Source organism: Somniosus microcephalus, chromosome 11, assembly GCF_052327205.1.
Source record: "Somniosus microcephalus isolate GS21.2 chromosome 11, FLI_Smic_1.0, whole genome shotgun sequence".
NCBI classification, from domain to species: Eukaryota; Metazoa; Chordata; class Chondrichthyes; order Squaliformes; family Somniosidae; genus Somniosus; species Somniosus microcephalus.
The window spans coordinates 9,545,369-9,568,811 of record NC_140997.1 but is presented as its reverse complement, the minus strand read 5'-3'; the positions used below and the strand labels follow the sequence as shown (position 1 = coordinate 9,568,811).

Here is a 23,443-nt window from a genome sequence, read left to right as displayed (position 1 = left end):
CCTGATTACAGGAGATGACGATGAGGAACACCTTGCAAATTTGAAACTGGTGCTCACCAGATTGAAGGAATATGGACTTCGAGTTAATCGCCAGAAATGTGAGTTCTTTCAGAAACGGATCTCGTACTGTGGTCATGTCATTGACCAGGAGGGGCTGCACAAGTCACCTGACAAGATCGAAGCTGTTGTGAAGGCTCCCGCTCCGGAAAATGTATCCCAGTTGAGGTCGTTCCTAGGGTTGATTAACTATTACCATAAGTTTCTGCCAAATCTATCCACGGTGCTGCACCCGCTGAACGCTCTTTTGCAGAAAGAAGTACCATGGAAGTGGAGCGAGGACTGTAAGAAGGCCTTTCGCAAAAGCAAGGCATTGATCACCTCAGAGGAAGTGTTGGCTCACTTCAACCCAACGCTACCTATTCGTTTAGCTTGTGATGCTTCTCCTTATGGTATTGGAGCAGTACTCTCACACAAGTTGCCAAATGGCTTGGAAAGGCCAGTCGCATTTGCATCCAGATCATTGACCTCCGCTGAGCGCAACTATGCTCAGATAGATAGGGAGGCTCTCAGCCTTGTGTGGGGAGTAAAGAAGTTTAATCATTACCTGCAGGGCCAGAAGTTTACACTGCTGACAGACCACCAGCCGTTGGTATCCATTTTTAACCCTAAGAAGGGTGTTTCGGTGATGACAGCACAGAGGCTCCAGAGATGGTCCCTTTTCCTAGGGGCACATCAATATCAGATAGAATTCAAAGGTACAAAGCAGCATGGTAATGCTGATGGGCTGTCGCGCCTGCCACTACCTACTGAGGAGGAGGCACCGACGGTTGACCCGGTGGAGTTATTTCACTCGACCATCATCGAATGTTTATCTGTCACCAATGCAAATATTGAAAGGGAGACTAGGAATGACCCGACACTGTCCCGGGTCTACGAATTGACAGTAAAGGGATGGCCAGCCCATGGTGATCCACTGTTACCGGCATTCTCAGCAAGACGAGAACAGCTGTCTGATGTAAGAAAAAGGAGACTTACCATCAAGTAACTTTAAAGTAAGCTTTAAGTAACTTATAAACACACTATATACACACAAGAGAGGTCTTTACCATGCCTCTGGTAGAAGCCTCTTACAATACTGAACAGACCAGTATTTATACCAGTCCAACAGGAAGTGACATATGACAGGAAGTGAGGTATGTACACAGTTCATAGTTCATAGTTCACAGGAAGTGATGACATAACTTCCCGGAAGTTATCATTTTTATCACACTGTCCATCTGTCAGGGAACATTGATGTATGGAACAAGGGTGATTATCCCTCCTAAGTTAAGAGAGAGAGTTCTAAAAGAACTACATGAAGGTCATCTGGGGGGAGTCAAGATGAAAAGCCTTGCTAGGGCTTATGTGTGGTGGCCGGGTATCGACCAACAGATAGAGGATCTGACGAAAAGCTGCTCAGGGTGCCAAAAAGTCCAAAATGCACCTCCAATTGCACCGCTGCATCCATGGGAATGGCCTTCAACCCCATGGCAACGTGTACATATTGACTTTGCTGGTCCATTCATGGATTCCATGTTTTTAATTGCGGTGGACGCACATTCTAAATGGCCAGAAGTGATTAAAATGACTACCACTACCTCGGAGAAGACGATCGCGGTGCTAAGAACGATATTTGCAAGAAATGGATTGCCAGAGCAAATATGTTCAGACAACGGACCACAGTTCGTGTCAGAGGAATTCCAGAAATTCATGAAGAAGAATGGTGTGAAACATTATACCTCTGCCCCATATCATCCAGCTATGAATGGGCTGGCCGAGAGGTTTGTACAGACGTTCAAAAAGGCAATAAAGGCCATGAGCGAAGATCAGATTCCACTGCAACACAAGGTGGACAATTTCCTACTGGCATATCGAAACGCCACCCATGCAACAACAAACCAAAGTCCTGCCATGATGTTCTATAACAGGAGGTTGCGGTCCAGGTTGGACTTGTTAAAACCAAATGTGCGGAGGGAAGTCGAAAACAAACAGTTCCAGCATATCAATAACAAGCCCACTCGGAGTTTTGAAATAGGACAACCGGTGTTAGCCAGGGACTATAAAAACGAGAAATGGCAATCTGGAACAATTCGGGCCAGACAAGGACCCCTGATGTACACAGTAGATGTTGGTGAAAATGTAATGCGACGTCATGCTGACCAACTGGTGGGATCGAGAACAAGGGTCGAGCCCATGGTTACGACAGAGACAACCGTGGAGGAAGTTAGTGAACCTGAAGCATCTACCTCAGAAGTGAATATACCTGACGATGATGTCCTATCCATAGGGGATCAACTAGATGAGTCACCCCAGCAACGAGAACCAGAGACCCCTGAAAGGCGTTATCCGTCTCGGATCAGGAGGCCTCCTCAGAGACTGAATCTGTGAACTTTTTACATGAAGTTGTGTATATATGTTATTATGTTATGTTTAATGGGGAATATATACTGTTAAGCTAAAAAGGGAGGATTGTGGTGTATGTAACCGTTCCACCTTTAAGAGAACTATTTTAAGAGATGCACTACTTTATCTTGGCTGCTGTATACTGTAATACCGGTGGTGACCACACCGGTATATAAATGCTGTGTAATGATTTATTGGGCAGTTCAGCCTGACCTCCGACTAGTAAAGACCTGTTGAATTTACTCTTGTGGTCTGTGTGCAGTGATTCTTATTAACAATAACTAGAACACACAGAGTTAACACATTCAGTTCCCATCTCTGTGTCACAGAACAGGAAGGTCCGGATTCACACATGTAATTCCGTTCCATTTTCCTGGGTGGGGATCCATTGCACGTGCAGGGCGAACTCCCAGCGCTACCTCGGCTCTCCAGTGGGAGTCTGCCGCTGTGGGGGAGGGAAATACTGTTCTGCTGCTGCATTTCACTCGCTGCAAGCAGCGTAAAGGGGCAGCCACCAATGTCATATAATAGCCAAAAAACCGCGATGCAGATAACCGTTCCGGGGAGGGGCAGGAAACAGCAGAAGTGGACAGGAAATTGCAGAAAGCCGTACATACTGTACGTATCACCTGGATCTGAACGCTTCTTCTGTCCAGATATTGTTCCCGGGTGGAAGAAGTTTCAAGGTGTAAAATGCACTAGTAGAGGCCCCTGTAAAACTGATCACGCAGTAAAGTGGGCCCTAAGACCAAGTCCTGGCTGCTTGCTCTCATGGACAAGCAGGAAGTGGTGCAATCTGCCCCCCAGGGGGAGGGGGGGTGTGGGAAAGTCCCAGCAGACCTTTTTGGGGACGGGGATTCAGTGGAGGGCCAACCTGCCCATTTCTCCTCGCCGAGCTTCCCCTGGGACCACCCAAAGAGGTGCAGGCATCCTTCTTTTCTTTGGCCAGGAAGAAGAGGTAGGTGTCAGTTTGGTGCAGCACGTCCAAGTGTTCGACTGTGCAATAGAACCAAGGTCGGGATGAGCGCGGGGCCGACGGAGTCTCTGATACCTTTGTAGCCGCGTCTTCGTGTTTCTCACTGCTCCTGTGCCGCTCTTAACTCTGACACCCTGCTGACCAACATTTCTGTTTTAAATGCAGATTGACGCTGTGCTTGGGGAGCAGCCTGAAGCGAAAGAGAAGCTGTTCACCCTCCTAAAGCAGTATGCAGCTGAGCGTAAGGTTGATTACTTGGCCTACGCACTCCCCATGATTTTGAGCACCGAAGAGCAGCAGAAGCTCATTGATGACATCAGGTAGGGACTGCACAGAAAACATGCTAGAACAGAGGAGCCTGCTGCCATCACTCACGTCACTAGGGTCTTGCAACAGAGCTCCACCGCAATGTGGGTACACACGACTCAAAGCCAACTCCGTGCCCACATGTCAGATTGATGGACCACCCCTCGCACTCCGGAATGAGTGCACCCCTCTCTCCCTTTCACTTTCTGAATGTCATTCTCTGTTTCTCTCTTTGTCTGTCTTTTTCTGTCGCTCTCTATCTCTTTCTATGTCTACCTCCGTGTCTCATTCTGTGACCCTGAGATTTTCTCTGAGCCTCTGTATTAGTGTCTCTGTCTATGTGTGTGTCTCTCTCATTGTATGTGTGTCAGTTTCTTTAGTTACCGCTGTCTGTCAGTCTGTCTCTGTCTGCTGTTTATGAGTCTGTCTGTTGTCACTTTATATTGCTCTGTCTACCTCTGTCTTTTTCTGTTTCTGTCTGTGTTTCTGTGTCTCTATTGCTCTTTCTGTCTTTCTTCTGTCTATTTCTCTGTGTCCTTTCCTCTGCTTTGTCTCCCTGCCCATATTTTTTTCTGCCTTTCCTTGCCTCCCTTTTTCTGTCTATTTCTCCATCTCTCACTTTCTCTCTCTCACTCCCTGTGATGTATAGTAACCGACAAGAGACAAGATCTTGGCTCCGACAGCTTTGGCCTGATTGGATCTCAGGCTATTTGTCTTCCCCCACACTCTGTCTGACTTCACTTTCTGGGGCACTGCAGATTTATATCCAACTTGTGAACTAGATTTTTGTGTTTTCACTGTCCTATCTTTGGAAAATGTCCTCAGGCTCATGCTGTAGATCAGCTTGGCCGATATTCCCAGTGTTTCTTCAGCTCCCAATTATCCACTTTTAATTTCTCAGCACATTTTAATTTTCTGACATTTTCTTAACCCATTTGTTGCTTAGATTTGGGGCTGGAAGGTTGGGGAACGTGTTGAGCAGTATCGTCAGACCATTGGGTATGGACAATGAGAGCTAGTTACATACTTAGAATATGACAAAAGTTGGCCATGTGGTTGATAGTAAGGAAGAAAACTGTAGACTGCAGGAAGATATCAATGGACTGGTCAGGTGGGCAGAGAAGTGGCAAATGGAATTCAATCCAGAGAAGTGTGAGGTAATACATTTGGGGAGGGCTAACATGGCAAGGGAATCTCTTCTTCTTAGGCAGTCCCTCGGAACCGAGGATGACTTGCTTCCACATTAAAAATGAGTTCGCAGGTGACTGATGAGCCCAATGCAGGACCTACAGTCTCTGTCACAGGTGGGGCAGACGGTGGTTGAAGGGGCGGGTGGGTGGGGTGCTTGGGTTGACGTGCGCTCCTTGCGCTGCCTGCGCTTGGCTTCCGCTTGCTCCCGGCGAAGAGACTCAAGGGGCAGGATTTTCATTGGGCCGTGGAGGCAGGATTGGAGGTGTGTAGGGGGTTAAAAATCTCGAAATCACGAACCCATCCCGCCCCAACCCGCCTCCATGCCAGTTTCAAAGGAGGCGGATACCCGACCTGTGCTGGGAGCCGCCTCCCCGAGGCGGGAAGGGGGTTAGTGCCAATTAACTGCCTGTTAACAGGTAGTTAACAGGCAGTTTTTAGCCTAATCCCTATTTTTATTGCTGAAGTGTGGGATTCCCGACAGCTCCAAACAACGCCAAGTTAGCGAGGCAGACCGTCGGGCTGAAGAGCTTGGAGGGTTTGAGATGTCCGGTGTTCAGGTGAGTGATGGGTGCAAGAGTGCAAAGGTAAGTGTGTTTGGTGTGTGTAAAGTGTTTAAAGAAGTTTAACTTACCTTTACAGCCTTCCTTCAGGTCTCGGGAGTCCCTCATCTCACCGGCACAGAAAGCAGAATGGCCGCGAGCTGTCAAAAGTTGCAGCATTCAGCTTTCTGTTCTGGAGAGATCTCTAAATCAGCCTGAGAGGAAGGAATTAACTTGGAGTACAGATTGTCAGTGTTTGACAGCTTCAAAGAGCTGTCAAACGTTGATATTTCATCTGTCAAAAGCTCTTGACAGATGAAATGTCAATCTGTGACGTCACCTGTTGCCGGGTGGCCCTTAATTGGCCTGCTGAGCCCGCTGGGCAGGCTCAACAAGGTCAATCAAGTGAAAATCGCGTGGGTTGGCCACAACTCGATGGAGGCGGAACTACAACCCCGAAAGTTGTAGTCCCGCCTCCATCACGCCTCCAGTATCAAAATCCAGCCCAAGGTGTTCGGCGCCTTCCCAGATGCTTCTCCTCCACTTTGTGCGGTCTTGGGCCAGTGATTCCCAGGTATCGGTGGGGATGTTACACTTTCTCAAGGAGGCTTTGAGGGTGTCCTTGAAACGTTTCCTCTGCCCACCTGAGGCTCTCTTGCCGTGCCGGAACTCTGAGTAAAGCGCTTGTTTTGGGAGTCTCGTATCGGGCATGCGGACAATGTGACCCACCCATCGGAGCTGATCGAGCGTGGTCAAAGCTTCAATGCTGGGGATGTTGGCCTGAGCAAGAACACCAACGTTGGTGCGCCTATCCTGCCAATGGATTTGCAGGATCTTGTAGAGGCAGCGTTGGTGGTACCCCTCCAGTGCTTTGAGGTGCCTGCTGTACATGGTCCATGTCTCTGAGGCATACAGCAGGGCGGGTATCACTGCTGCCCTGTAGACCATGAGTTTAGTGCCGGGTTTGAGGTCCTGGTCTTCAAACACTCTCTTCCTCAGGCGACCGAAGGCTGCACTGGCACACTGAAGGCGGTGTTGGACTTCGTCATCGACGTCTGCCCTTGTTGTCAGTAGGCTCCCGAGGTATGGAAAGTGGTCCACGTTGTCCAAGGCCTTGTCGTGGATTTTGATAATCGGGGAGCAGTACTGTGTGGCGGGGGCAGGTTGGTAGAGGACCTTTGTCTTACGGATGTTTAATGTAAGGCCTATGCTCTCGTACACTTCGGTGAAGGTGTTGACGATGGTTTGGAGTTCGACCTCCGAGTGAGTGCAGACGCAAGCGTCGTCTGCATACTGTAATTCGACGACAGAGGATGGGACGACCTTGGATCTGGACTGGAGGCGATGGAGGTTGAACAGTTTCCCGTTTGTTCTGTAAATTAGCTCCACTCCAGCGGGGAACTTACTGAGGGTGAGATGGAGCATTGCCGCAAGGAATACACAATAATTGGTAGGATACTGAGAAGTGTGGAGGAACAGAGGGACCTTTTGAGTGCATATCCACAGATCACTGAAGGGAGCAGGACAGGTAGATAAGGTCGTTAAGAAGGCATACGGGATACTTTCCTTTATTAGCCGAGGCATAGAATATAAGATCAGGGAGGTTATGCTTGAACTGTATAAAACACTAGTTAGGCCACAGCTAGAATACTGCGTGCAGTTCTGGTCACCACATTACAGGAAGGATGTGATAGCACTAGAGAGGGTACAGAGGAGATTTACGAGGATGTTGCCAGGACTGGAAAATTTTAGCAATGAGGAGAGATTGGATAGGCTGGGGTTGTTTTCTTTGGAGCAGAGGAGGCTGAGGGGAGACTTAATTAAGGTATATAAAATTCTATGGGGCTTAGATAGAGTGGATAGGAAGCACCTATTTCCCTTAGCAGAGGGGTCAATAACCAGGGGGCATAGATTTAAAATAATTGGTAGAAGAGGGGAGTTGAGGAGAACTTTTTTCACCCAGTGGGTGCTGAGGGTCTGAAACTCACTGCCTGAAAGGGTGGTAGAGGCAGAAACCCTCATCACATTTAAAAAGTGCTTGGATATGCATTGGAGGTGCTGTAACCTACAGGGCTATGGAGCAAGCACTGGAAAGTGGGATTAGGCTGGATAGCTCTTTTTCCGCCGGCACAGACATGATGGGCCGAATGGCCTCCTTCTGTGCTGTAAATTTCTATGATTCTGTGTTGACTAATGTTTGCACCTCTGTGTGGAGCATAAAACACTGTGACCCTGCATAATGAGCTGCCTCAGGTAAGTGAAATTATAGGGTTCCTTCTTCCCCCCCGCCCCACATCAGTTGCCGATGTGCAATTCTTCAGCTCTCATGGCTAAGCTGTGGTCTCACACTGAATGGACTTGACCCTTAGCTCAGTTAATTTCCATTCTGCCGTTGAGTCAAGCTCAAAGCTGCTGTTCATTCAGCACGTCCATCAGTGAAGCTCTACCAGTTTCTATCGGTTGAGCTGAGCACTGCCTCTACACTGACCCAACAAGCTGTCCACTGTTGGTTAGTCAAACCCTTGCACTCTCAGTTGGTCAAGTTCTCAGTGCCAGTTAGCTGATCCTCTCCGCTGCCATTGATCGAACTTGTTGCTGTTGGTTGGTAGAGTTCTGCATTGCTGAAATAATTCTCAGATCAGCTCAGAATGTAATTAATGCAGCCTCATCCCTGACTATACTGACGCTATCTTCAGCAAACACCCTATTAATATCAGTTCCACAATGGCTTTCTTCAGAGAAGTTTGCCTGGGCCAGGGAAGGAAGGGTTAATCATTTAAGGAGTATCCTTTCAGAGATTGGGTTTGACTGGGACCCAGACACTGTCTACTTTGGAGATGGATGCAACTGCGAGTTTTCTCCCTCACTGCGGGATTCTCTTGAACCGTTCCATTTAATCTGAGCTGACTCTCGGAGTTGAACTAATTATCTAAAGCTGTACACCTTGGCAGACAAATCGACAGAGGAGCTTGATATTCAGCGGGGACCTTGTGCTTTTTCACAGCTCGGTCTCCCAGATACTGCTACCTGCACTCACAAGACCAAACTAAATCAATTGCGACACCACCCAACACAGCTAGTTCCCTAACTAGCACTCTGTGAGCCCGCGTGCTACTTACTGTTCCTGTGAAAACTGGGTCTGCGAGAGAGAAAAAAAATCATCAAAAACCTAGTGTGTCGGAGGAGCTGTTTGCAGTTCTGGTGCTGAGCGAGAGACTGGAGTGAGAGGGGACAGTGGTGCTGTGCATTACATCCAGCAAACGTGCTGAGAGGCAGCTGACCTGCACTGTGAAGCTTCCTCACCTCTGGTCGTGCGGTGCAATTATTGGGATGAAATGTTTGCCCGACTGCTGTGCAAGGTGTGTGCTGCGTACTGAAGACATTTGAGAAATGGGGAAAGACAGGAATTTGTCACGGCACTTTCGGTATGAATCTTAAGTTCTTACAGTATTAGAGGCTCAGCTGGATTCTCCTTTAAAATATACAGGGATTTAGAAACACACACCCAGTCATAAATGTTAACGGAAGAGTAGATGAATTGAGATTGATTTCTTTTTGCAGTTTGATTTCTTTTCATGGTGAAGCTGAGGAAGTAGGTTGAGAGCAAAATGTTGCTTAGAGATTATGAGTGGCTGCTTTTAGGAGGAGAGAGGGAGGGCAAGAGAGGGCTGTGTATTTCTATATTAACGGAGCAGGAGTTGTTGAAAGATTCTGATTGAATACTCAGCCATAACTGTCTATTTTGTTGTTTCTTTTTAATGAATCGGAGCCTGTTGCCAATTCTCTGTCCCTGGTTTTGAGATACCCATCAGTAGCACCAGTTAGACCAGTGCCTTATATTAAACAATCCATCATTGGAATATTGTTTTTGATAATTCTGTTTTTTTCTGGAAATCCACAAACCTGTTGCAAATATTGATCTGCTGATAATTTAACTATTGTGGCATTTCAATCCTCCCTTACTCAGCTGGACAAGCATAAATAGTTATTTAGCACCATGTGATGTGTATTTTAAGAAAGAAAGACTTGCATTTCTATAGCACCTTTCATGACCTCAGGACGTCCCAAAGCACTTTACAGACAATGAAGTACTTTTTGAAGTGTAGTCACTGTTGTAATGTAGGAAACACGGCAGCCAATTTGCGTACAGCAAGATCTCACAAACAGCAATGTGACAATGCACAGATAATCTGTTTTTGTTATGTTGATTGAGGGATAAATATTGGCCAGGACACCAGGGATAACTCCCCCTGCTCTTCTTCAAAATACTGCCATGGGATCTTTTACATCTTCCTGGAAGGGCAGACGGGGCCTTGGTTTAACGTCTCATCTGAAAGATGGCACCTCCGACAGTGCAGCACTCCCTCAGCACTGCACTGGAGTGTCAGCCTAGATCTTTGAGCTCAAGTGACGCAGAGGCGAGAGTGCGACCCACTGAGCCATGGCTGGCCCTCGTCTTGCTGGATGAACATGAGCTCTCTACAGTTACACGGTGAATGAGCCTTGCCCTGCTGAATAAGTAACAACTCCAAACAGTTACGTGGTGAATGATCATTACCCTGCTGAATAAACAGGTAGTCTGTACAGTGAGTAACTCTTACCGGCTGAATAAACAGTAACTATGTACAGTTACACAGTAATTAATCCCTGCCCTGCTAAATAACCAGCCACTGTTTTGCTACACAGAAACTAATCATTTGCAGGAACTCAATATAGTTACGCATTAAGTAACCCTTACTCTACTGAATAAGTAGCAATTTGTATACTTACACAGTGAATATCCTTATCCCACTAAATAAAAAGAAGCTCTTTCCGGTTACACCGTGAGTAATCTTTACCCTACTAGACACACGAAAATGTGACATAGTTACAATAAAAGCGATGGGGGTGAATTTCCTCAGGAAAATTCCCACTCTTGGCCTATAGTTTTGGCGAAAACCCCATTTTCACACGTAAACAGGGTTTTTGCCGAAATTATAGTGGCAATTACCCGAGCAAATTCACCTCCCGTGATGAGTACTTTAAGGGTTAATTAAGTGACACATTTACGATCGAGACAATGTGGATAATTATCAGAGTGTGGGACCACAGGCGGTTTAATTTGGGTTAATTCCAGAGGTGTCATTTATATCTTCAGTTCTTTTCCATCTGGTTGATTGAAGCATTGGAAGTGATCTTCTGCTAATTAAGGGCAGGTTATAATGTTAATGAGCAGGGGATTTCACAATCATTAAATGAGATTAACAGAGAGACTTGTTAAGCGATGTCTGAGGAGTAATATCAGACTGCCACTTAGCTGGTTTCTGTGAATTTAAAGGGGTGATGTCATTAAAATGAGTAAGATTTGGGGGTCTGGATGGTGCATTATGTTCAACACTGGCCATTTTACTTCAGAGCTTGAATCCAGATAAGGAATGGTTTATGCATGGTGTCCTGGCAGTGTAGAGGAAGCTTTGCTCTGTATCCAACCTATGCTGCACCTAACCTGGGTATGTGTGATGGGACAGTGTAGAGGGAGCTTTACTCTGTATCACATAGAATTACATAGATTTACATAGAATATACAGCACAGAAACAATCCTTGCCGGCATTTATGCTACACTCGAGCCTCCTCCCATCCTTCCTCATCTAACTATCAGCATAACTCTCTATTCCCTTCTCCTTCACATGCTTGTCTAGCCTCCCCTTAAATGCATCTAGATTACTCACCTCAGCCACTCCCTGTGGTAGTGAGTTCCACATTCTCACCACTCTCTGGGAAAAGAAGTTTCTTCTGAATTCCCTATTTGATTTCTTGGGGACTATCTTACATTGATGGCCTCTAGTTTTGCTCTTCCCTACAAGTGGAAACATTCTCCATGTCTACGCTGGCAAAACCTTTCATAATTTTAAAGACCTCTATTAGGTCACCGCTCAGCCTTCTCTTTTTAAGAGAAAAGAGACCCAGCCTGTTCATCATTTCCTGATATGTATACCCTTGCATTTCTGATATCATCCTTGTAAATCTTTTTTGCTCCCTCTCCAGTGCCTCTATATCCTTTTTATAATATGGTGACCAGAACTGGGCGCAGTACTCCAAGTGTGGTCTAACCAAGGTTCAATAACCAAGTTTAGCATAACTTCACTACTTTTCAACTCTATCCCTCTAGAAATAAACCCTAATGCTTGGTTTGCTTTATTTGTGGCCTTATTAATCTGTGTTGCTACTTTTAGTGATTTGTGTATTTGTACTCCCCGATTCCTTTGCTCCTCTGCCCCATTTAGATTCTTATTTTCCAAGTAATATGTGACCTTCTTATTTTTCTTACTAAAAGGGTTATTTTCTTACCAACACTTATCTGTATTGAAATTCATTTGCCAATTATATGCCCATTCTGCAGGTTTATTAATGTCGTCTTGTAATTTATTGCAGTCCTTCTCAGTGTGGACTACCCCCTCCCCCCCAATTTGGTGTTATCCACAAATTTAGAAATTGTTTTTTGATTCCAAAGTCTAAATCATTAATATAAATTGTGAACAATAGTGGTCCCAGCACTGATCCTTGTGGGACCCCACTTTCCACCTTCTGCCACTCTGAATAGCTATCCTTTACCCCTACTCTCTGCTTTCTGTCTTGAAGCCAGCTAGCTATCCATTCTGCTAATTGTCCCCTGACTCTCCATGCTCTGACCTTATTCATTAGACTATTATGTGGTATCTTGGCAAAGGCCTTTTGGAAATCTAGATAAATTACATCTACTGTATTACCCTTGTCTACTCTCTCTGTTACCTCTTCAAAGAATTCAATGAGGTTGGACAAGCAAGTCTTTCCCTTTTGAAATCCATGCTAACTATTCATTACTATATTTTTAGTTTCTAGATGTTTTTCTGTTTTCTTCTTTAGTAGGGATTCCATTATTTTTCCTACTACCGATGTTGAGCTGACTGGTCTACAGTACCCTGGACATGTTCTATCTTCCCTTCTTACATATAAGTATAATGTTAGCTATCCGCCAGTCCTCTGGTACTCCACTTTTTTGTAACAAATTATTAAATCTGTGTAATAGTGCCTCTGCTATCTCTTCTCTAGATTCTTTTAAAATGCGTGGATGCAGGGGTTTTATCCGCTTTTGAGTTTGATTAGTTTATTTAATACTAGCTGAAGTGCCCGGCGGTGCCGAGGCTTTTTCAAGGGCATGTTGTTGTTGGAAGAGAGAGAGAGAGCGACTGGGGGGAAGAGAGAGAGCGACTGGGGGGAAGAGAGAGAGCGACTGGGGGGAAGAGAGAGAGAGCGACTGGGGGGAAGGGAGGGCGGGGGAGGGGAAGGGAGGGCGGGGGGAAGGGAGGGGGGGAAGGGGCGAGGGGAAGGGGGGGAAGGGGTGGGGGGGGAAGGGAGGGGTGGGAAGGGGGGGCAAGGGGCGGGGGGGAAGGAAGGGGGGGAAGGAAGGGGGGAAGGGGGGGGCGGGGGGGGGGAAGGGGCCGCTCTCGGAGCCCCCGCCCCGCACTCTCGAGAGCCCTGCTCTCCAAGCCCCAGCCACCCCGCTGTCCGAGCCCCGCCCCCCCCCGCCCGAGCCCCGCCCTGCCCGAGCCGAGCGCGGAACACTCACCAAGGCCGAGAGCACTGTCGAGAGCCCCGCCCCCCCCCGCCCGAGCCGAGCGCGGAACACTCACCAAGGCCGAGAGCACTGTCAAGTGCCCCGCCCCCCCCCGCCCGAGCCGAGCGCGGAACACTCACCAAGGCCGAGAGCACTGTCAAGAGCCCCGTCCCCCCCGCCCGAGCTGAGCGCGGAACACTCACCAAGGCCGAGAGCACTGTCGAGAGCCCCGCCCCCCTGCCCGAGCCGAGCGCGGAGCACTCACCAAGGCCGAGAGCACTGTCGAGAGCCCCGCCCCCCCCCCCCCGCCCGCCCGAGCCGAGCGCGGAACAGAGACGCCTCGTCTCACCTGCTCCTGCTGCGCGCGCACCCTGACCCTCGTGGCTGACGCCGTTGCCCTGGGTAACGTGACACGGGGGGGGGGGGGGCGGTGGGTGAGGAGCTTAGCAGAAGCCCAATCACCTAGCTCGGGCGTGGCTGGGCAAGAAAGGCGCAGGCTTTCAGGCCTAAGAAAAAAACGGGGAAAGGTAGGAAAAAGAATGTTCAGGTTAGAGAAAATATTTACAAATGAGTGATTTTTTTGAAAACAATTTAATAAATTCAATTTTATTTTGGTGGAAATGTATATTTGAAAAGAAAGACGCAGAAAGCAGGAAAAAGAATGGAAGCAAGATGGCGGCGACTCACCTTGGTTCAGAACGATAAGGCCCGCCCACACACGCACCGATTGGTCGACCGTCAGGTCACCAAAGCGTAGGATTGGTCAATCGTCCCGTCACTCGACCGTAGGAGGGCCCGGCCGCACGCGGCAGCAAGCCGCCGTACGATTGGTCAACCTCGAGGTCACTCTGTCGCTAATGAGCGGATAATGAGATGCTAATGAGCGGAATGTTGAAGGTTTTTCGGATACCGCGGGCGCGATTTTAGCCCGGCTGAAACGTAAATACGCTTAAAACCGTCTCGGAAGCGTAAGCTTTCTTTGGAGGTAACGCGCGCGTAGGTACGCCCTGTAACTTTCGAGTGCATAGCCCGCCAGACGCACACGCGATGACAGACAGAAGGACAGATGTACCGATTTATATATATCTAGATTTTTCCTCTTTTTATTTTAAATGCGGTTATATCATTTCTAATCTCATCTTCCGATGTCATGTCCACCTGATCTATCTCCCTGGTAAATACTGAAGCAAAGTTATTATTTAATATTTTTGCCATTTCGCTATCGCCTGTGATTTTATCCTGTCCATCCCTTAGTGGCCCTATTCCCACCCCAACTTTCCTTTTTTCATTTATGTGCCTGTAGAATATTTTACTATTTTGTTTTATGTTCCTTGATAATTTAATTTCATACTTCCTCTTTGCCTTCCTAATTTTTTTTGACTTCTCTCCTAATCTCTTTGTATTCTCCCTTGTCATGCTCTTCCCTGCTGCCCATGTACTTAGTGTATGCCTCTTTTCTTACCCTCAATTTTTCCCTTATATGTCTTTATTCATCGATGGTGTCTCATTAGTGTTTAGCTTGTTCTTGTTCTTTAGCAGAATATATTTTGCTTGTCTGTTGAACACCGTTTCGTATGTTTTCCATTGCTGTTCTACATCATTGTTTGTCAATATTGTTGTCCATTTTATTTTCCCAGGTTCTTTTCTCAGCCCCTCCAAACCGGCTTTTCTCCAATCTATTACCTTTGTCTTTGTCATGCTTATGTCCTTCTCAATTATTATCTTAAAGCGTATTATATTATGGTCACTTGCCTCGATGTTCCCCTACTTTTACTTCTCTTATCTGCTCTGGTTCATTCCCCATTACTAGATCCAGTAGCGAATCCTCCCTTGTTGGGCTTCTTACATACTGGGTTAGAAAGGAGTCCTGTACACAGGGTAGGAACTCCATTCGCTTATCTCCTTTACCTGCCTCTTCTGGCCAATTAATTTCGGAGTAGTTGAAATCCCCCATGATTATTATTTTATGTTTTTTACTCGTTTCCCTAATGTGTTTGTATATTTCTTCCTCCACCTTCCTTCCATTATTCGGTGGTCTGTAGACTATCCCTATTAGTGTGATTGATCCTTTATTATCTTTTATCTCTATCCATATGGATTCTATTTCGGTCTTACTGATGACTGTGTCACTCTTTTCTACTGCCATTAGGTTATCTCTATTAAATACAGCGATTCCAGCTCCCCTTTTTCCCTCTCTATCTTTTCTAAATATGTTATACCCTGCAATGTTTAATTTCCAGTCCTGATTTTTCTGTAGCCATGTCTCGGTAATCCCTACTATATCTGGTTCCTCGCAACGTATTATTGCCTCCAGTTCTCCTGTTTTATTATGGACAGAGTGTGCATTGCTGTACAGACAGTTGAACTCATTTTTAATAGCAGTTCTTCTCACTTTATTTTAAACCATCTTTTTACACTCTTGTTCTATAACTCTGTTTATTCCCATTCCATTTATGTTCTCCCTTAGTTAAGTCTGTCCTATGCTCTCCTTTCCTGTTTCATTTATATTTAGGCTGGTTTCATTTCTTGTAGATCCCTCCCCTGTCTTACTTTGCCACCTCCCTATTTACCCTTTCCTCTACGACACTGGTCCCAATCTGGTTCAGGTGGGGCCCGTCCCATTGGTACAGCTCTTTCCCGTTCCAGTACTGGGGCCAGTGTCCCATGAAAAGGAATCCCTCTTTCCCCACATCAGCCCTTTAGCCACGTGTACAAGACTAAAAGATCTAACCTGTGCCCTGGGAGTATTTGATGTGACAGTGTTAAAGGGAGCTTTAGTATTAGATGAGGCAGTGCAGAGGGAACTTTAGTCTGTATCTAACCCGTGCTGTACCTGCCCTGGGAGTGTTTGATGGGACAGTGTAGAGGGAGCTATACTCTGTATCTAACCCGTGCTGTACTTGCCCTGGGAGTGTTTGATGGGACAGTGTAGAGGGAGCTATACTCTGTATCTAACCCGTGCTGTACCTGCCCTGGGAGTGTTTGATGGGACAGTGTAGAGGGAGGTTTAGTCTGTATCTAACCCGTGCTGTACCTGCCCTGGGAGTGTTTGATGGGACAGTGTAGAGGGAGCTTTACTCTGTATCTAACACATGCTGTACCTGCCCTGGGAGTGTTTGATGGGGACAGTGTAGAGGGAGCCTTACTCTGTATCTAACACATGCTGTACCTGCCCTGGGAGTGTTTGATGGGACAGTGTAGAGGGAGCTTTACTCTGTATCTAACCCGTGCTGTACCTGCCCTGGGAGTGTTTGATGGGGACAGTGTAGAGGGAGCTTTACTCTGTATCTAACCCATGCTGTACCTGCCCTGGGAGTGTTTGATGGGACAGTGTAGAGGGAGCTTTACTCTGTATCTAACCCGTGCTGTACCTGCCCTGGGAGTGTTTGATGGGACAGTGCAGAGGGAGCTTTACTCTGTATCTAACCCGTGCTGTACCTGCCCTGGGAGTGTTTGATATAGGAGCTGTTACACTACTTGGTGTATTTTATAGGCCACCAAATAGGGGGATGAAGATAAAGGAGCAGATTTGCAGGGAAATTACTGAGATGTGCATGAACTATAGAGTAGTGATAATAGTAGAATTTAGCTACCCCAATATTGAATGGGGCAGTGATTGTGTTAAGTGCAGAGAGGGGGAGGAATTTCTGAAGTGCGTTCAGAAGCACTTTCTTGATCAGTGTTTCCTGCCCAATGAGGAAGGAGGCATTGCTGGATCTAGTCCTGGGGAATTAAGTTTGCCAAGTGGAGAATGTCACAGTAGGGGAGCATCTTGGAATAGTGATCATAGTATTATAAGGTTTAGATTAGTTATGGAGAAGGACAAGGAGAAATCTAGAATAAAAATACTAATTCAAAATCATAAGGGGTCTAGACAGAGTAGATAGAGAGAAACTGTTCCCATTGGCGGAAGGGTCGAGAACCAGAGGACACAGATTTAAGGTGATTGGCAGAAGGTCCAAAGGTGACATGAGGAAAAACTTTTTAACGCAGTGAATGGTTATGATCTGGAATGCACTGCCTGAAAGGGTGGTGGAGGCAGACTCAATCGTGGCTTTCAAAAGGGAGTTGGACAAGTACCTGAAAAAAAATAATCGCAGGGCTACGGAGAAAGGGCGGGGGATTGGGACTTGCAGAAGTGCTCTTGCAGAGAGCCGGCACGGGCTCGACGGGCCGAATGACCTCCTACTGTGCTGTAACGATTCTATGATTCTAACTGGAGGGGGCTAATTTCAGTGAATTGAGGAGGGATCTGGCCCGGGTAAATTGGAGTCAAAGACTGGCGGGCAGAAATGTCATGGAGCAATGGGTGGCCTTTAAAGAGGAGATGGTTCGGGTGCAGTACATTCCCACAAGAGGGAAAGGGAGGGCAACCAAAGCCAGAGCTCCCTGGATGGCGAAGGAGTTGGAGAGTAGGATGAAGCAGAAGAAGGGGCCGTATGACAGATGTCAGCTTGATAATACAAGGGAGAATCAGGCTGAATATAAAAATTACAGAGGAGAAGTGAAAAAAGAAAATAAGTGGGGCAAAGAGACAGTACAAGAATAGATTGGTGGTTATAATAAAAGGGAACATAAGAACATAAGTACACAGGAGCAGGAGTAGGCCATTCGGCCCCTCGGGCCTGCTCTGCCATTCATTGAGATCATGGCTGACCTGTGACCTAACTCCATACACCCGCCTTTGCGCCACATCTCTTAATACCTTTGGTTAACAGAAAGCTATCAATCTCAGATTTAATGTTAACAATTGACCGAGCATCAACTGCCGTTTGCAGAAGAGAGTCCCAAACTTCTACCACAGTTTGCGTGTACAATGGTTAGAGCCCAGAAGAGGGAAGCTAAATGGCCAGATCAGATATAATTACTTCACACAGAGGACGATGAATGTTTGGAATGGACCGTCCATGAAGGCAATCGAGGCTGATAACATCACTAATTTTAAGAATTTGAACAGGCATCTGGCTAGTAAATCAATAAATAGTGAACTGTGCATTCTGTTTCTGAACTCTGGGGCTGGCCATTTACATTCCTACCTTCCTATTCCTGGTATCGACAGGTGGATTCCTTCCAGCGGCTGCTGCCACGATTCTTGGCATAATGCAGGTGGAATCCCTCAATTAGCCGCTGTCTGTACCCTTGGTACAGTCGAGGCACCATCCCTCCAGTGGCTGCTGTCTCTGTCCCTGTTATAGAGTCCTTTTAAATCTGAATTTTTTTTTTTTTAAATATTCGTTCCTGGGGATGTGGGCGTTGCTGGCAAGGCCAGCATTTATTGCCCATCCCTAATTGCCTTTGAACTGCTGCAGCCCATGGGGTGAAGGTACTCCCATAGTGCTAATAAAGAAAGGCCCTTCAACCCATGAGCATGGTCCCGCTGTAGGCTGTATCGTTTGCCCTTGCATGGACCCTATCCAACTTGCCCAATTTCATGAGAAAGCTAACCTAATACAGGTAACTCCACTCCCTTTCCCAAAGGCAATGCACTCCTTGGCCCCAGCAGGACAGGAAAGGCATGTTGTGCAGCGTGTTTGATCCCATGCCTTTTTTTATCCTTATAACCTTCAATTTGTTCAAGAAAAGATAGTTATGCAGCTCCTTGTAATTGGCACAGCATCAGCTACCTTTGCGTGGAGTCTGTTCCAGTTTTTCAGGTCTCTGTGGGAAAAGAAATAGTTCTAATTTCTAGTTCTCGCTTTGTTAATTTGTGCTCACAGTCTAAGTTAAATAAGCTGCTTATTCCTGTATTACTGATTCCTCTTTGTATTGCAAAGACCTGTACCATGTCCCCCTCGATCTTCTTTACTTTTGGGAGCGATTTTGCCAGCCCTGGGGAGGCGGGACTGCCGGGAAAATGGCAGAATCTGGGGGCGGGTACCCATCACGCCCTCAACCCGCCTCCGCGCCATCTTCCCAGGAGGCGGGCAGCCGACTTGCGCCGGGTTGAGTAGAAATAGAAGGATATTTCAGGTGAATCCGTGGCTAGAGGAAGGTGCAAGGGGGAGGGATTCAAATTCCTGGGACATTGGAACCGGTTCTGGGGGAGGTGGGACCAGTACAAACTGGATGGTATGCACCTGGGTAGGACCGGAACCGATGTCCTAGGGGGAGTGTTTGCTAGTGCTGTTGGGGAGGATTTAAACTAAAATGGCAGGGGTTGGGAACCTGTGCAAGGAGACAGAGGAAAGGGAAGCAAGGATAGAAACAAAAGACAGGAAGGTTTCCTGGACCAATATGTCGAGGAACCAACTAGAGATCAGGCCATCTTAGACTGGGTATTATGTAATGCGAAAGGATTAATTAGCAATCTTGTTGTGCGAGGCCCCTTGGGGAGGAGTGATCATAATATGATAGAATTCTTCATTAAAATGGTGAGTGAAGTAGTTGACTCAGAGACTAGGATCCTGAATTTAAATAAAGGAAACTATGATGGTATGAGGCACGAGTTGGCTAGGATGGATTGGGGAACATTACTTAAAGGGTTGACGGTGGATAGGCAATGACAAACATTTAAAGATCGCATGGATGAACTACAGAATTTGTTCATCCCTGTTTGGCATAAAAATAAAACAAAAAAGGTGACTCAACCGTGGCAAACAAGGGAAATTAGGGATAGCATAAGATCCAAGGAGAGCACATATAATTTGGCCAGAAAAAGCAGCAAACCTGAGGATTGGGAGCAGTTTAGGATTCAGCAAAGGAGGACAAAGGGATTAATTAAGAGGGGGAAATAGATTACGAGAGTAAGCTTGCAGGGAACATAAAAACTGACTGTAAAAGCTTCTATAGATATGTGAAGAGAAAAAGATTGGTGAAGTCAAGCGTAGGTCCCTTGCAGTCAGAATCAGGGGAATTTATAATGGGGAACAAAGAAATGGCAGACCAATTAAATACATACTTTGGTTCTGTCTTCACAAAGGAAGACACAAATAACCTCCCAGAGATGTCGGGGAACATAGGGTCTAATGAGAGGGAGGAATTGAATGAAATCAGTATTTGTAGGGAAATGATGTTAGGGAAATTGACAGGATTGAAGGCCGATAAATCCCCAGGGCCTGATAATCTACATCCTAGGGTACTTAAGGAAGTGGTCTTAGAAATAGTAGATGCTGGTCATCTTCCAAAATTCTATAGACTCTGGAACAGTTTCCATGGATTGGAGGATAGCTAATGTAACCCACTATTTAAAAAGGGTGGTAGAGAAAAAGCGGGGAATTATAGATCGGTAAGCCTGACATCGGTAGTGGGGGAAATGCTAGAGTCCATTATAAAAGATGTAATAGCAGAGCACTTGGAAAACAGTGACAGGATCGGACAAAGTCAGCATGGATTTACAAAAGGTAAATCATGCTTGACTAATCTACTGGAATTTTTTGAGGATGTAACTGGTAGAATAGATCAGGGAGAACCAGTAGATGTGGTGTATTTGAACTTTCAGAAGGCTTTCGATAAGGTTCCGCATAAGAGACTAGCGTGTAAAGTTAAAACACATGGGATTGGGGGTAAGGTACTGTTTTGGATAGAGAACTGGTTGGCAGACAGGAAGCAAAGAGTTGGAATAAACGGGTCTTTTTCTGAGTGGCAGGCAGTGACTAGTGGGGTACCGCAGGGATTGGTGCTAGGACCCCAGCTATTCACAATATATATAAATGATCTAGACAAGGGAACTAGATGTAATATCTCCAAGTTTGCAGACGACGCAAAGCTGGGTGGGCGTGTGTGCTGTGAGGAGGATGCCGAGAAACTCCAGGATGATTTGGACAGGTTGGGTGACTGGGCAGATGCATGGCAAATGCAGTATAATGTGGATAAATGCGAGGTTATCCACTTCGGTGGCAAAAACAGGAAGACAGATTATTATCTGAACTGCAATAGATTGGGAAAAGGGGAAGTGAAACGAGACCTGGGTGTCCTTGTGCACCAGTCGCTGAAGGTAAGCATGCAGGTGCAGCAGGCGGTTAAGAAGGCAAATGGTATGTTGGCCTTCATAGCAAGAGGATTCGAGTACAGGAGCAAGGATGTCTTGCTGCAGTTGTACAGGGCCTTGGTGAGACCACACCTTGAGTATTGTGTGCAGTTTTGTTCGCCTTATCTGAGGAGGGATGTTCTTGCCATGGAGAGAGTGCAGCGAAGATTCACCAGACCGATACTTGGGATGGCAGGAATGATGTATGAGGAGAGATTGGGTCAATTAGGCTTATATTCGCTAGAGTTTAGAAGAATGAGAGAGGATCTCATTGAAACTTATAAAATTCTAACAGGACTAGACAGACTAGATGCAGGAAGGATGTTCCCGATGGCAGGGGAGTCCAGAACCAGGGTCACAGTCTAAGGGTAAGGGGTAAGCCATTTAGGACTGAGATGAGGAGGAATTTCTTCACCCAGAGTGTGGTGAACCTGTGGAATTCTCTGCCACACAGGGCAGTTGAGGCCAATTCATTAAATATATTCAAGAAGGAGTTGGATATCTTTCTTGAGGCTAAGGGGATGAAGGGATATGGGGAGAAAGCAGGGACAGGGTACTGAATTTGGATGATCAGCCATGATCTCATTAAATGGCGGAGCGGGCTCGAGGGGCCAAATGGCCTACTCCTGCTCCTATCTTCTATGTTTCTATGGGTCCCGTCTCCTGGAGGAGGGAAGGGGATTACAACCACTTAACTGCCTGTTCCACAGGCACTGGGAGCCCACTCATATCTCAGCCAACTCTCCAGCCCTCGTGCAAGAGCTTGGGCCATGACCATTGGCAGCATAATAGCCGAGTATGATTCTGTCCACACCTGAGCCGAGGTTGGGTGATGGCATTATCCCATTTAAAATAAATGGGTTACTGTTGGCATCTAAACCGTGTCGACTGGAAAATCTTCCTTCCAATGCCCACACCCACACATTTTTCCAGCAGGGTTCCTGATAACAATCAGGAGAATCATAGAATCAAACAGCACAGAAGGAGGCCATTTGGCCCACCGTATCTGTGCTAGCTCTCAAAGAACATAAGAAATAGGAGCAGGAGTAGGCCAATCGGCCCCTCGAGCCTGCTCCACCATTCAATAAGATCATGGCTGATCTGATCCTAACCTCAAATCTTCTATCACTCTGCATCCACCCGAACCCATGTGATCTCCCGGGAGAGGCGAAAAACCAGATAAAGACCCAATGGCTAATTTGGGAGAAAAAAATCTGGGAAATTCCTCTCCGACCCATCTAGGCGATCGAAATTCTTCCAGGAGATCACTCTGTCCCTATATTTTCTACAGTACTTACCTTCTGTAAAGGCGATCTCCACCCCAGCCAGGAACAGGAATAAAACCATCTCCTGAAATCTAACACAGAATTAGAACACAGTAGGAGCAGAACCAGGCTACACGGCCCCTGGGCCCACTCCACTACCCACAGGGCCATGACCATTCCGAACCTAGACTCATGTCCAATTTCCTGCCCACTCCCCGTAACCCTTAATTCCCTTTACTTCTAGGAAACTATCTATTTCTGTTTTAAATTTATTTAATGATGTAGCTTCCACAGCTTTCTGGGGCAGCAAATTCCACAAACCTACCACCCTCTGAGTGAAGAAGTTTCTCCTCATCTCAGTTTTGAAAGAGCAGCCCCTTATTTTAAGATTATGCCCCCTAGTTCTAGTTTCACCCATCATTGGGAACATCCTCACCGCATCCACCCGATCAAGCCCCTTCACAATCTTATATGTTTCAATAAGATCGCCTCTCATTCTCCTGAACTCCAATGAGTAGAGTCCCAATCTACTCAACCTCTCCTCATATGACTACCCCCTCATCCCCGGGATTAACCGAGTGAACCTTCTTTGTACTGACTCGAGAGCAAGTATGTCTTTTCTTAAGTATGGACACCAAAACTGTATGCAGTATTCCAGGTGCAGTCTCACCAATACCTTGTACAACTGCAGCAATACCTCCCTGTTTTTATATTCCATCCCCCTAGCAATAAAAGCCAACATTCCATTGGCCTTCTTGATCACTTGCTGCACCTGCATACTAACTTTTTGAGTTTCGTGCACCAGGACCCCCAGATCCCTTTGTACTACAGTACTTTCCAGTTTCTTGCCATTAAGATAATAACTTGCTCTATGATTTTTCCTGCCAAAGTGCATAACCTCACACTTTCCAGTATTGTATTCCATCTGCCAAATCTCTGCCCACTTACTTAGCCTGTCTATGTCCCTTTGCAGGTTTTTTATGTCCTCCTCACTCACTACTTTCCGTCCCATCTTTGTATCATCTGCAAACTTTGATATGTTACACTCGGTCCCCTCCTCCAAATCGTTAATATAGATTGTAAAGAGTTGGGGACCCAGCACTGACCCCTGCGGAACACCACTAGTTACTGGTTGCCAATCTGAGAACGAACCATTTATCCCAACTCTCTGCTTTCTGTTAGAG

At 46.5% G+C, this 23,443-nt stretch overlaps 1 protein-coding gene across 1 annotated transcript in view; it reads left to right on the top strand.

Moving 5' to 3' along the window:
- The window catches only part of grid2ipb (glutamate receptor, ionotropic, delta 2 (Grid2) interacting protein, b), a 186,422-nt gene that overhangs the window by 14,751 nt on the left and 148,228 nt on the right, over positions 1-23,443 (top strand). Inside the window, 1 exon segment of the mRNA XM_086002222.1 lies at positions 3,584-3,738. Coding sequence (XP_085858348.1) covers positions 3,584-3,738 — 155 coding nt within the window.